The 15,005-nt window shown below is 38.2% G+C and overlaps 1 protein-coding gene across 1 annotated transcript in view; it reads left to right on the top strand.

Annotated features, from left to right (window-relative positions):
* Positions 1 to 15,005, top strand: part of CSPP1 (centrosome and spindle pole associated protein 1) — a 163,427-nt gene that overhangs the window by 126,635 nt on the left and 21,787 nt on the right. The window contains 5 exon segments of the mRNA XM_057498016.1: positions 6,235 to 6,384; positions 6,794 to 6,937; positions 8,981 to 9,082; positions 10,967 to 11,033; positions 11,590 to 11,707. Coding sequence (XP_057353999.1) covers positions 6,235 to 6,384; positions 6,794 to 6,937; positions 8,981 to 9,082; positions 10,967 to 11,033; positions 11,590 to 11,707 — 581 coding nt within the window.

Raw genomic sequence — 15,005 nt, 5'->3', positions numbered from 1 at the left:
TTTGTTCCTTCGGTTATTTTCTTTGTTCTTATACTCCACAAATGAGGAAAATCATTTGGTACTTGTCCTTCTCCGTCTGGCTTATTTCACTGAGCATAAGACCCTCTAGCTCCATCCATGTTGCTGCAAATGGTAGGATTGGTTTTCTTCTTATGGCTGAATAATATTCCATTGTGTATATGTACCACATCTTCTTTATCCATTCATCTACTGATAGACACTTAGTTTGCTTCCATTTCTTGGCTATTGTAAATAGTGCTGCGATAAACATAGGGGTGCATCTGTCTTTTTCAAACTGGGCTGCTGTATTCTTAGGGTAAATTCCTATAAGTGGGATTCCTGGGTCAAATGGTATTTCTATTTTGAGCTTTATGAGGAATCTCCATACTGCTTTCCACAGTGGTTGAACTAGTTTACATTCCCACCAGCAGTGTAGGAGGGTTCGTGTTTCTCCACAACCTCGCCAACATTTGTTGTTTGTCTTTTGGATGGTGGCCATCCTTAACTGGTGTGAGATGATATCTCATTGTGGTTTTAATTTGCATTTCCCTGATGATTAGTGATATGGAGCATCTTTTCATGTGTCTTTTGGCCATCTGAATTTCGTCTTTGGAGAACTGTCTGTTCAGCTCCTGTGCCCATTTTTTAATTGCACAATTTGCTTTTTGTTTGTTTGTTGAGGTACATGAGCTCTTTATATATTTTGGATGTCGACCCTTTATTGGTCTGTCATTTATGAATATATTCTCCCATATTGTAGGATGCCTTTTTGTTCTCTTGGTGGTGTCCTTTGCTGTACAGCTTTTCAGCTTGCTACAGTCCCACTTGTTCATTTTTGCTTTGTTTCCCTTGCCCAGGGAGATATGTTCATGAAGAAGTCACTCATGTTTATGTCCAAGAGATTTTTGCCTATGTTTTTTTCTAAGAGTTTTATGGTTTCATGTCTTACATTCAGGTCTTTGATCCATTTCGAATTTACTTTTATGTATGGGGTTAGACAATGATCCAGTTTCATTCTCTTATGTGTAGCTGTTCAGTTTTGCCAACACCAGCAGTTGAAGAGGCTGTCATTTCCCCATTGTATGTCCATGGCTCTTTATCATATATTAATTGACCGTATATGTTTGGGTTAATATATGGACTCTCTATTCTGTTCCACTGGTCTGTGGCTCTGTTCTTGTGCCAGTACCAAATTGTCTTGATTACTGTGGCTTGGTAGTAGAGCTTGAAGTTGGGAAGCAAGATGCCCCCTGCTTTATTTTTCCTTCTCAGGATTGCTTTGGCTATTCAGGGTCTTTGGTGGTTCCATATGAATTTTAAAACTATTGGTTCCAGTTGGATGAAGAATGTTTCTGGTATTTTGATAGGCATTGCATTGAATCTATAGATTGCTTTAGGCAGGATGGCCATTTTGACAATATTAATTCCTAGCCAACAGCATGGAATGAGTTTCCATTTGTTAGTGTCCTCTTTAATTTCTCTTAAGAGTGTCTTGTAGTTTTCAGGCTATAGGTCTTTCACTTCCTTGGTTAGGTTTATTCCTAGGTATTTTATTCTTTTTGATGCAATTGTGAATCTAATTGTTTTCCTGATTTCTCTTTCTGTTAATTCATCGTTAGTGTATAGGAAAGCAGCAGATTTCTGTGTATTTTGTATCCTGCAGCTTTGCCGAATTCAGATATTAGTTCTAGTAGTTTTGGAGTGGAGTCTTTAGGGTTTTTTATGTACAATATCATGTCATCTGCAAATAGTGACAGTTTGACTGCCTCTTTACCAATGTGGATGCCTTGTATTACTTTGTTTTGTCTGATTGCTGTGGCTAGGACCTCCAGTACTATACTGAATAACAGTGGGGAGAGTGGGCATCCCTGTCTTGTTCCCGATCTTAGAGGAAGAGCTTTCAGCTTCTCGCTTTTAAGTATGATGTTGGCTGTGGGTTTATCATATATGACCTTTATTGTGTTGAGGTACTTGCCCTGTATACCCATTTTGTTGAGAGTTTTTATCATGAATGGATGTTGAATTTTGTCGAATGCTTTTTCAGCATCTATGGAAATGATCATGTGGTTTTTGTCCTTCTTTTTGTTTATGTGGTGGATGATGTTGATGGATTTTCAAATGTTGTACCATCCTTGCATCCCTGAGATGAATCCCACTTGATCATGGTGTATGATCCTCTTGATGTATTTTTGAATTCGGTTTGCTAATATTTTGTTGAGTATTTTTGCATCTATATTCATCAGGGATATTGGTCTGTAATTATCTTTTTTAGTAGGGTCTTTGCCTGGTTTTGGTATTAGAGTGGTGCTGGCTTTATAGAATGAGTTTGGAAGTATTCCCTCCTCTTCTATTTTTTGGAAAACTGTGAGAAGAATGGATATTATGTCTTCTCTATATGTCTGATAAAATTAGTGCTAAATCCATCTGGCCTGGGGGTTTTGCTCTTGGGTAGTTTATTGATTACCGATTCAATTTCATTGGTGTTAATTGGTCTGTTTAGATTTTCTGTTTTTTCCTTGGTCAGTCTTGGGAGGTTTTATTTTTCTAGGAAGTTGTCCATTTCTTCTAGGTATTGCAGCTTGTTAGCATATAGATTTTTGTCATATTCTCTATTAATTTTTTGTATTTCTGTGGTGTCTGTCATGATTTTTCCTTTCTCGTTTCTGATTGTGTTGATGTGTGTTGATTCTCTTTTTCTCTTTAATAAGTCTGGCTAGGGGCTTATCTATTTTGTTTATTTTTTTAAAGAACCAGCTCTTGGTTTCATTGATTTTTTTCTATTATTTTATTGTTCTCAATTTTATTTATTTCTTCTCTGATTTTTATTATGTCCCTCCTTCTGCTGACTTTGGGCCTCATTTGTTCTTCTTTTTCCAGTTTCAATAATTGTGACTTTAGACTATTCATTTGGGAATGTTCTTCCTTCTTTAGATAGGCCTGGATTGCTATATACTTTCCTCTTAGAACTGCCTTTGCTGCATCCCACAGAAGTTGGGGCTTTATGCTGTCGGTATCATTTGTGTCCATATATTGCTTGATCTCTGTTTTAATTTGGTCATTGATCCATTGATTATTTAGAAGCATGTTGTTAAGTCTCCGTGTGTTTGTGAGCCTTTTTGTTTCCTTTGTACAATTTATTTCTAGTTTTATGCCTTTGTGGTCTGAGAAGTTGATTGGTAGAATTTCAATCTTTTTGAATTTACTGAGGCTCTTTTTATGGCCTAGTATGTGGTCTATTCTGGAGAATGTTCCATGTGCACATGAGAAGAATGTGTATCATGCTCCTTTTGGGTGTAGAGTTCTGTAGATGTCTGTTAAGTCCATCTGTTCTAGTGTGTTGTTCAGTGCCTGTGTGCCCTTACTTATTTTCTGTCTGGTGGATCTGTCCTTTGGAGTGAGTGGTGTGTTGAAGTCTCCCAGAATGAATGCATTGCATTCTATTTCATCCTTTAATTCTGTTAGTATTTGTTTCACATATGTTGGTGCTCCTGTATTGGGTGCATATATATTTATAATGGTTATATATCCTCTTGTTGGGCTGACCCCTATCATTATGTAATGTCCTTCTTTATCTCTTGTTACTTTCTTTGTTTTGAAGTCTATTTTTTCTGATACCAGTACTTCTACACCTGCTTTTTTCTCCCTCTTGTTTGCATGAAATATATTTTTCCATCCCTTGACTTTTAGTCTGTGCATGTCTTTGGGTTTGAGGTGAGTCTCTTGTAGGCAGTATATAGATGGGTCTTGCTTTTTTATCCATTCTGTTACTCTGTGTCTTTTGACTGGTGCATTCAGTGCGTTTACATTTAGGGTGATTATTCAAAGATATGTACTTATTGCCATTGCAGGCTTTGTATTTGTGGTTACCAGATGTTCAAGGTTAACTTCTTTACTATGTACCTGTCTAACTTAACTTGCTTATTAAGCTATTATAAGCACAGTCTAATGATTCTTTATTTTTCTCCCTTCTTATTCCTCCTCCTCAATTCTTTATATGTTAGGTGTTTTAGTCTGTGTTCTTTTGTGTTTCCTTTGACTGCCTTTGTAAGTAGTTTATTTTATTTTTTGCCTTTAGTTAGAATTTGGTTGGTCTGCTTTCTTTGCTGTGATTTTATTTTCTCTGGTGACATCTGTTTAGCCTTAGGAGTGCTTCCATCTAGAGCAGTCCCTCTAAAATACCCTGAAGAGTTGGTTCGTGGGAGGCAAATTCCATCAACTTTTGCTTGTCTGAGAATTGTTTAATCTCTCCTTCATATTTAAATGATAATCGCGCTGTATATGGTATTCTTGGTTCAAGGCCCTTCTCTTTCATTGCATTAAATATATCATGCCATTCTCTTCTGGCCTGTAAGGTTTCTGTTGAGAAGTTTGATGATAGCCTAATGGGTTTTCCTTTGTAGGTGACCCTTTTTCTCTCTCTGGCTGCCTTTAACACTCTGTCCTTGTCTTTGATCTTTGCCATTTTAATTATTATATATCTTGGTGTTTTCCTCCTTGGGTCCCTTCTGTTGCGAGTTCTGTGGGCCTCCATGGTCTGAGAGACTATTTCCTCCTCCAGTTTGGGGAAGCTTTCAGCAATTATTTCTTTAAAGACATTTTATAACCCTTTTTCTCTATCTTCTTCTGGTACCCCTATATTGCAGATATTGTTCCATTTCGATTGGTCACACAGTTCTCTTAATATTCTTTTATTCCTGGAGATCCTTTTATCTCACTTTGCCTCAGCTTCTCTGTGTTCCTGTTCTCTGATTTCTATTCCATTCATGGCCTCTTGCACCTCATCCAGTCTACTCTTAAGTCCTTCCAGAGATTGTTTTATTTCTGTATTCTCCCTTCCAACTTTATCCTTTAACTCTTGCATATTTCTCTTCAGATCCATCACGATGGTTATGACCTTTATTTGGAATTCTTTTTCAGGGAGGTTGCTTAAATCTATCTCCCCAGGCCCTCTCTTGGCGGTTGTCTGGATAATTCTGAACTGGACCAAATTCTTCTGCCTTTTCATGGTGATAGAGGTAGCTGTAGGCAGGTTGCGCGTGTGTCAGTTGGGAGAACAAAGGCCTTTCCTGCTTGCTGGTCGCCTTGCCTTTCTCCGCTGCCTGTTTCGGTTACCCACACTCCTTGGGCAGCCTCCAAGTTAATCCCCTAAGCTGCTGTGGGCGGGGTCTCTGTCAGGGTAGTGCAGAGCCATTTGGGAATTAGCAGGTGCACCGGGTGTGCTCTCCTGCAAGAGTGGCACCCGCCCCACCCTGGGCAGCTCCACACTTGCAGCATCCTTTGGGTCTGTCCCTGGCGGCTGTGCACCAGGAGGAGATTCTGGGCGGCTGCTGGGGGTGTGGCTGCTCCCACGCAGCTCTTCCGCTGTGGGCTCATGCGGGTCGCTCAGCCACCACCGCCTCATGTTGCACCCAGGCCACTTGGCCGACGTCGCCACGGGCTTGTGTGGGCTACTTGGCCACCGCTGCCGCCGGTGCATGCAGCTGCTCTCCTGCTACTGGGCCGGTGTGTCAGGGTCCATGCCAGCTGGGGGAATGACTGGCAGGGTGCTTATCACCATGAGGGGCTTCAGAGCTGTGCTGCCTCCCAGGTGGTTGGGTCGCTTAGAGTTCCCCGGATTCCCAGCTGCTGGGCTGAGTGTGCCGGGATGATTTTGTCCAGCTGTGAGGTCCCTGTCCTTTTAAGACTTTCAAAAAGCACCGGCTTTTCTTTTGTCCCAGAGGAGCTGCTGGGGACCCGCTTGCAGGTTTTGCTTTTCCGTTTCTCTAATATCCAGCACACCGTGGACTGTGTTTCTGCACTCCCACTGCGGATTACTAGAGCTGGTTGTTTAGCAGTCCTGGGCTCCCACTCCCTCCCTGCTCCAACTCTTTCTTTCTGCGGGGAGCTGGGGTGGGGGGAGCACTTGGGTCCCGCCAGGCCAGGGCTTGTATCTTACCCCCTTCGTGAGAAGCTGAGTTCTCGCAGATGTAGATGTAGCCTGGCTGTTGTACTGTATCCACTGATCTCTCTTTTAGGAAATGTTGTATTTGTTGCATTTTCAAAAATATATATGTTTTTGGGAGGAGATTTCTGATGAACTGCTCATGATGCCATCTTTGCTCCTCCCCCTAGGAACTCACTTTTTTGATAAAAAAGAAGGTACAAATGTTGAATTCATAGGATACTAGGAAAAAGAAAGTGGCGATTTAACTTTTCAATAGTTTTACAAAGTAATAACTAGGTTTAATTGTTTAGATTGAGGAAAAGAAACAAAGAGAGGAAGCAGAGCGAGAGAGACTGAGAATTGAAGAAGAAAAAGAAGAAAAGCGGCTTGCTGATCAGAGGGCACGAATTCAGCAAGAGTATGAAGAGGAACAAGAAAAGAAGAGGAAGAAAGAGGAGGAGGTAGAATTTTTTCCTATATTATTTTTCTACTTAGTCTAAAAGTGAAATCTTTATTTTGACTTGAAATGATATTCATTACCTACAAAGGAGAACAGTCTTGGAGTACATTTAGAGAATGTAAGATCAATATCCATTCATTGGCTATTACTATTTTTTATTACAATGAAAGACTAAGAAAAGTGATAAAAGTTATGACTTTAAAGCCAAAAGTAGTGTGGGCTGAGTATGATATTATAAAAAGATGCCTAATATAATTTTAATACTAAATTTAATACTAAGCAGATAACTTTTTTATGTGAAAGAACTGTATCTTCAATTTTATCCCTTTATTTCAGACAAATAGGCCAGCAATTTTTTTAATGGACTATAGAATGTATGTATGGAGTGTATATTTTTCTCTATTTTAAAGCAAAGGCTAAAAAATGAAGAGCTCATTCAGTTAGCTGAAGAAAGGCGAAAAGAAGCAGAAAGAAAGAAGAAGGAAGAAGAAAAACATAATCTACAACTTCAGCACTACTGTGAAAGAGAAAGCATAACTGGGGAAGAGACAAAGGTAAGTTTTAGACAAAAATGTCAACTAAACCCATATTTTAGTCCACTTTCACAATGAGAGTGATGGAGTTGTTAGCCAAAGGGAGAAAGCAGAGGGAGGAATGTCTGTTCGGTCCTTCTGAGTACTGTCTCATGGGTGCCGTGCCCTGAGCTTCCTGTTCTAGGTGATGTCACAAAAAAGTTGGGCTTGAACTGTGTGATGCCTATTTAAAAATGTTCATTTATCTAGCTGTTCATTCTTACTCTGGTTTATACATTTGTCCCTGATGGACTGGAAATTAAAAAAGTAACTGGTGGCTCAGCACAGACTTGTGTAAGTCCGTGTCTCTGAGATAGGGAGCTGATATTCATGGTTAAGTGCATGAAGCAAAGTTACCAGACAGGTTTTCTCTCTAAGAAGCCAGTTGGCTCTTAATGAGGATCCAGTCCACACCCTTGCTCACATTTCAAAGCTATATTTAATATTTTATATGCATTAGTATCACTGGAAACATGTTAAAAATTCATCTTTGGGTCTCTTCTACAAAATAAGCTTATTCACTAAGTCTGAGGGCAATCCAGGACTCTGCATTTTACAAGCCTCCCTGGAGGCTGGATGCAGTTGGCCTGGAGCACACTTGGGAAGACCCAGTATGTGTTGTAGGGCTGGCCCAGTTTAATTTAAGAAAATTGTTTTAGATTTAAACAAATACTATTTCTTCTAAGCAGGATTCACAAAAATATTACATGTAACAAGTGGGTTCCTTGGTAACACTATTAAATGTGTAACCCACTATAGATAACATGAGCCATTTCTGATTGGTTCTGATACACTATTTGATTTCTCACCCCAGGGATTTATGGTGGTAGAAGTAATTATTCACAATTAGAATTTGCTGAAACATTGTTTAAGAGAGAAGTTATAAGTAAAATCTACATCTTTTTTTTTTCAGTGTGCTAGGAATATCAGGCAGTGCCTTTCATTCCTGAGATACAAAGTTAGATATATATTTGCTCAGCCTTTTAAATTATTATTAGAATATATTAACATAATTATTAAAACATTAGTATTTAAAATATTCAAATTTGTTTAATTAATAAAGTTTATTTTTTGGAGCCTTGTTAGGTTTATAGCAAAACTGAACAGAAAACAGACTTTTTTTTGTAAAATCAGTTATTTAAGAATGAGAGTTGTTAGTTTCCCACAATTGTCTTTCTGTCAGTTTCTTACTATGTGTAAGAAAAATGACATTTCTTAGAAATGTATAACTTTATGACTGTTACAGTTTAATTGTGGAGTACCATAAGGTTTTTAAAGCAGCTTTGTTCCATTTAATGCAGTTTGCTCTTCATTCTGAAATTATCATGTTAATTGAATTTTTAACTTTGTTTTTGCTTCCTTTATAGTTATTTTATTATATGGACTGCATATATACCCTGGTCTGGGTTTTTTTTTAACCCAGATAATTATTGCATTCTGTTGGGTGAGCTTATGTTTTTAGCATTTTGATCTTGATGTGAACTGGGAACTGTTAACTTTATTACACTATAAACTGAAACCCTGTTTTATTTTCTTATGGAGACAGAACTCTATTGTGATCTAGAAGATTCCCTCACTCACAATGCTCTTGGTAACAAGGGATCTAAATTTTAGAGGTTGATTTATATTGTTTTCCAGAAAAGGGTCTTATTTTTTGTATTGTTATATTTTATTCCTTAGACAATTTTTTACTTTGGCTATTTTTTTTTTTTTTTGCTTTTTTTGCTTTCCTAATATTGAACATGCCATTGATTTACTTAAGTTTGTTGAATTTTTTTATCCTAATCTAAAAGTCGTGTTCTTTAAATAAGGACATCTAAATCTATTTATGTTTATCATAACTGATGTGTTTGATCTTACGTAGTTGGATTTCTGACATTTTTTGGTAAAAACATTTTATTAAATAAAATCAGTAACATTCTGAACTTCTTAGATGGTTTTATTAACTATTGGGTTGTATGTTTATTCATGTATTGGTGTATGTGTCTTTGTGTAAGCATATGTACATGTATATTTTTCCCCCAGTGCTTGAGACAGCCTTCTCCTGTAGTTCCTGCTCTTCAGAACAAAATCGCAAGCAAGCTCCAAAGACCACCTTCTGTTGACAGCATTATAAGTTCCTTTCAAGTATGTACTTTTCTTTCAATTTGTTAATCTTGGACAAGTTATTTTGGATTGGGGGATTGAATGAGATTTTCTTAATTTATCATATTTAGTAAGGTTATATTTTTTCAGGTCTGGAATATAGATAATGTTTATATTAATTTTTTTGCTGCTTCAGTTGTAACTGATACTACTTGGTGTCCTAAAGTTCAAATTTTTTTTTTTTTAGTGGCTCAGCAAATTTTGTTATTGTTGATACAACGGATAGCCACACAGTGGGTTTGGTCCAGGTCCCTCAAGCAGGCCTTTTCTGTTAATATACCATCTAGCTAGCTGTAGTTATGGTAATGAAGTCCCTTATAGTTTGAAATGAGCCACAATCAAAAGAGAGCCAGGAAAGTGTTCTACAAGGCTTGATCCTTCAGTTGACTTTTGAAGAATGAGTAGGAAGTTGCCATAAAGAGGAAGAGAAGGAGGGACTTTCAGCACGTGCAAAATCATGGAAGGAAGTGTAAGCTGCATGGCACACATGGAGAATATGCAATGGTTTGGTCTGGTCTGGCCTGACAGTGCCTGACAGAGTGGAAGTGGAGCTGGAAGTCAGAATATGTGTGAGGTGTTATGTGGAGTGCTTAAGTGTTTGACGACTCTACAGGCCACTGGATACCAAACAGGCAATTACCAGATTAGACAGAGAAACATGTTAGAATGTCATCCTGAATCCCACCCTCTGAGATTCTGATTTAGAAGGTGTGTGGTAGATAGTATATGGGAATTCACTGTAATATTTTAAGTAGATGAATGACATGGCCATATTTGTCTCACATAGTGTTCTCTGAGGCAGTGGTATGGAGATATATTTTGAAGGCCATGTAAGACTGTAATCATGGAGACAAGATGCTTTTGCAGAAGTTCAGATGTGAGACTTTGAGGACCTAAACAAAGGCATGACATTAAGAACTGAGAAGAGGTGACAACTTCAAGTATATTTAAGAGACACCAATAGTGGTATTTAAGAGACACCAATAGTGGTATTTAAGAGACACCAATAGTGGTATTTACTGACTGTGTGTGTGCTGGGTAGGAGTCATGGACAACTTCCAAGTTTTTGGTAAGGGATCTGTAGAATAGGTGGTTGAAAATAAAGGTTGTGGCTAAAGAAGGTGCTCTGGACTGGATTTTTAGTTTGGAAACCATTAATTTTGCTTACCAAATTAGTAGGATTGTCTAGGATGAGTTTGGGGGAAGTAAAGAGAGCTGAAAATGGAGCACTAGAGAATTACCAACATTTAAGAAGCAGAGAAAGGAAATAGAGGCAGAGAAAGTAACAGAGTGTCAGTGATGTCCTTTGCTGTTGGCCAGTAAAATAAGGGCTTAAAATGCTCATTGAATGTATCACCTGGGAATCACTTGATGGCTTTGGAGAAAGCAGTGTTAGTGGAGTGATGGGGTGTAAAGCAAAGGTAGGAGTAGGGAGGAGTGAATGAGAAAGAGGAGCTGGACGCCATTGGCTCTGCGTGTACTGTTCTTTAAGAATGGCTCTGAAGGGCGGGGGAGGATGGGCACTAGCTGGTGATGAAGGGTGAGGTAAGAATTGTTTTTAAAGAAGGAAGAGATTTTTAAGCCTAGACTGAGAGAAAGGAGAGGAGAAGGGTGGAGCAAAGGGAGTAATTGATGGAGGGAGGAAATCACTTACCAGGTAGAGGGCAGGCGATGGGACTCCTTTGGATGGGCATGTGCTCCTGCTCTCCCATTGCCACAGGGAGAGGAAGTACTGTAGGGAAGTTTATAGGTAGGTTAGTGGGGAGTTTGGTTTCTTTTACATGTAGTTGCTTCAAGAATTACTCTCTTCAAGCTGCTGAGTAGGGAAGACATACTGACTATATCTTTGTCATGATTGTTAAACAGGCAAGCTCCATGTCCAGGGCACAGTCTCCTCCAGTGCCTGCCAGGAAAAATCAGCTCCGTGCAGAAGGTAGAGTTCATTCTTAAGCCTGTAATCTAGAGTATTTTTTTAAAGCAAATATTTTCATTTTTAAGTAAATACAGCCTCATAAACATTGCAAAATAGTATTGAAGGTCCTGTGTACCCTCCCCCAGCTTCCTGGTACTGCCAGGAACCTGACACCGGGGTGCTTCCATGGACGTTCATCAGGTTTCGGTTTTCACATGCACTAACTTATGTGTGTTTGGATTTGTGTGTGTAGTTCTGTGCATTTTTATCATGCATAATTTGTGTTCTACACAGCCAAAGTACAGAACTGTTCCATCACCCCAAAGGAACTGCCTTGTGCTGCCCCTTTATAGTTGCACTCTTCCCCGCCCCAAGAATATTCCTTAATTTTTGAAATTCCTGTATCACCAGAAATGTGTTTGTGGGTCTTCATGATATTCAGAAATACCTATATATGTAAAACATTAAAAAGAACTTTCATAAAAAGTCTCTCCTAGCATTTTAGCTTTATGGTTAGTTTATGTTTTAATGTTTAATCTTTTGTTCTTATTTTTTACTTATCAATGGAAATATGCAGAGGAGAAAAAAAATGTAATCATGGAATTATCAGAAATGAGAAAACAGCTTCGTCACGAAGAGCGGCGTCTACAAAGGCAGTTGCTACACATGGATAGTGATGAAGAAATTCATATAAGGCAAGTTTTGAATTGCATTTTTTTTTCCTTAACTTCTTTTGTGTTCAGGGTAAGGAATCTCATGTCAGTCACAATCTATCCAGTAATTCTACAATTTGGAACAGGATTAATCTTTATTGTAACACTGAATTTATTAGAATGGACAATTTGCACACCTGAAAAAAGTTTTTAACAGATTGCTAGTGAATTTGTAGTGACTGAAATGGCCTTTTTCCCCAAAAGAAATCTAGCTAAATAATTATATTCTAGTGGAGGGACTCGTGGCATCCAATCCAAATAGTATATGATTTCTTTAGTCTATTTTGTGTTTGTAGTATGTGATAAGTTTTCTTTCTTGGCAAAATAGCTCTTTCTATAAATAATATCCTTTTTGATTCATATTTTTCAAATTTATGTAGATAATAAAACTGCCTTAATAAACTTTACCCAACAGTTGTTGAATCTGTTTACTGTGAAAAGGTGGGATATTTAATGAATATTCATTTAACCTAATATAAAATGTTTAACTGAGCAGCTTAACTGCCCTTCCGTGCTCCTAATAATATATTTATGACAGTCATGATGATGGTGGTGGTAGTGACAGAGAGATTTGGATGAGGGAAGATGAAAGGAGAAGAAAAGAAGTAGCGTTTTCTTAAAGGAAGAGCAATTACATTTAAAGCTGTTTTTTACATTTTCATACAATAATTTATTGTTTTCTGGAATACTTACTTTCTAGCAAAATAGCTTACAGTATACCAAACATTTCTGATCATTTTTGTCAAAAGGACTCATAAATTTTCTAAAGCAATGTTCCTCAAACCACAGGTTGCAGTCGTTTAGTGGGTTGTAAAATCAATGTGGTGGGTAGCTACCAGTTTTCTTTAAGGGGTGTTTAATTTTTTAAAGTTAAATGGTTTATTTTGGCACAATTTTGAGTTACAGAAAAGTTCCAAATACAGTGCAGAGAATTTCCATACACCCCCTCATACATTCAGTTTCCCTATTGTTAACATCTTACATCACCAGAGTACGATTGTCACAACTAAGAAGCTGACGTTGGAATATAATAAACGAAATTCCAGACTTTTTGGATTTCTACAGTTTTTCTATTAATGTCCTCTTTCTGTTTCAGGATCTAACAGTACATGGTACCACATTGCATATGGGTGTCATGTCTCCTAGTCTCTCTGGTTTGGAACAGTTTCTCAGTCTTTCTGTATTTTTCATGCCTGAGACAATCTGGAGAGGGTTGGCCAGGTCCTGTAGGACGTCCCCCAATCTGGGTTTGTCTGATGTTTTCTCATGATTAGATTGGGGTTATGGGTTTTTGGAAAGAATAGTGCATAGTGGCCTTCTGATTCTATCACATCAGGGGGTACATGACGTTCCTGGGGATGGAAGCCATCATCATTTGGTTAAACTAGTAGTTGTCAGGCATTTCCACTACAGAATTGCTGCGCTTTGGACATGAATCACTAAGCTTAGTGGGGAGAGGTGGGGCTGAGCTCTATCCCCTGGAGAGGGGATTATCTATATATATTATTTAGAATTCCTCTGTAAGAAAGATTTGTCCCTTCTCCTCCCTTTATTTCTCAATCATTTGTTTATATCAGTGTTGTTTCATATGTATTTATTTTGTACTTGGGGTTATAATCCAAAACTCTGTTATTATATTGCTCAAATTGTTGTGGTTTTGGCCATGGTGAGCTCTTTCCTGTTGGTTCCTGTGTCCCTTTGATGTGTTCCATCCTTTTGATTTTAGAGCACTTCCCTACTTTCTCGTGCTACAAGATGCTCTAGGTTCATTTTACATTTCCCCTGCCCTAGCCCTGAAATCAGCCATCTCTTCAAGGAGTCCAGATCCTCCTTGGAGAACAGTGTTTAGAAACCGAGCTCTGGGTGGTGTTGTTTCTAGGCCATTTTAATGGACAGAGCTGGATGATATGTGTATGTAAACTGAGTCTTAAACATACCAGTGATTGTTCCTGTGACTATCAGTTTGTATGTATAGTAACCTCATACTGATGTTTCTGACTCTGGAATGTAGTAGGATATTAATGTAGCATGTTAACCTGCCTAATTTTGCTTTGCTTGGATTTTGTTGGCATTCTCCAAGCATGTTCTGGCTAAGTAAACAAGGAGAGGAAATTTCAAGGTATAAACTGACTAGATAATGAAATGATAACCCAAGGTGCTAATTTTCAATGAATAATTCCTCCATAGTAGGTCAGTTACTTCTATGTAATTGAGAGGTCAATATAGTTTTCCATAGTTTCTTTTATGATGTTATAAATGCCTTAACTATTGCAGCTTTTCCATATTCCAGTTATGCATATTTAACTCAGTATAATAGGTCATTGACTATTTATTTATTTTCTTTGTTTTCATTCACAAATTGAAGACTCTGCTTTCTTTTGGAAACCAATATAGGAAAGAGAAACCAGGCAGCTTTTCAGTTTTCTGATTTGCAAATCGCACATGGTAATTTCTATCTCATGAGATTTTTTGAAGAATAAATAAATGCATGTATTTGTTGTAAACTCTACAGCTAACTTAAGTTAGATAATATATGTGAGACTTCATACCATCATTTAGCAAGAACTGATCAAGTACATTTACTTTGGTATAATTTTTAGTTTATATTGTGATGAGAGACATCTCAGGGATGGTTCTTTATTCCAACTTTATAAATAATTTCACAAAAAGAATCTTATTCATTAATTCACCACATTATTGAGCTCTTATGTGTTAGGTACAAAACAAACGTGAGCCAGCTCACATAGAAGGATCTAATAACCTAATTTGTAATTTAGCAGCCTATTAGCATTAATGGAAACTAGATGGAGTCCAATTTAATGGCCTCCTAGAAGCCGCCTTAGTATTTTGCACTTTAATGAACTTCTGTTGCAGTTCCTGTTGCCCTAGGTGGTTCACTGTTAGAGGTCAGTGTCAGCCTTGACAAAGTAGCTTTGTGGCCTTGGTGAATCCTTCCCCCTGAGAGGAAATTCCAGGAGAGCAGGGGCGTTGCCTGTTGAGATCCCAGTTGTTCCCATATAGGTGCTTAAGGAGGATTTGGTGAATAAAGAAATGAAAACAGCAGTCTGGCAGCTGTCTTACACCCATAGCTTAGAGCTACATTTTCAAAACTAGCGGGGACCTACCAAGTGCTGAAAGAAGCAGCAGGAGATCCTTGGTTGTATTGTGTTCTTAGGGCTAGAGATAACATACCCCTTCCTGTCCTCTCTTATGGTCAACCTCCAACCCCACCCAGAGCCCTAGCAGAAGATTCCCTTCCTAAATTACCTGTCTATTCTGT

This window comes from Manis pentadactyla, chromosome 3 (assembly GCF_030020395.1).
Source record: "Manis pentadactyla isolate mManPen7 chromosome 3, mManPen7.hap1, whole genome shotgun sequence".
Taxonomy (NCBI): domain Eukaryota; kingdom Metazoa; phylum Chordata; class Mammalia; order Pholidota; family Manidae; genus Manis; species Manis pentadactyla.
The sequence above is the reverse complement of the archived record's forward strand: the minus strand, read 5'-3'. Positions and strand labels throughout refer to the sequence as shown.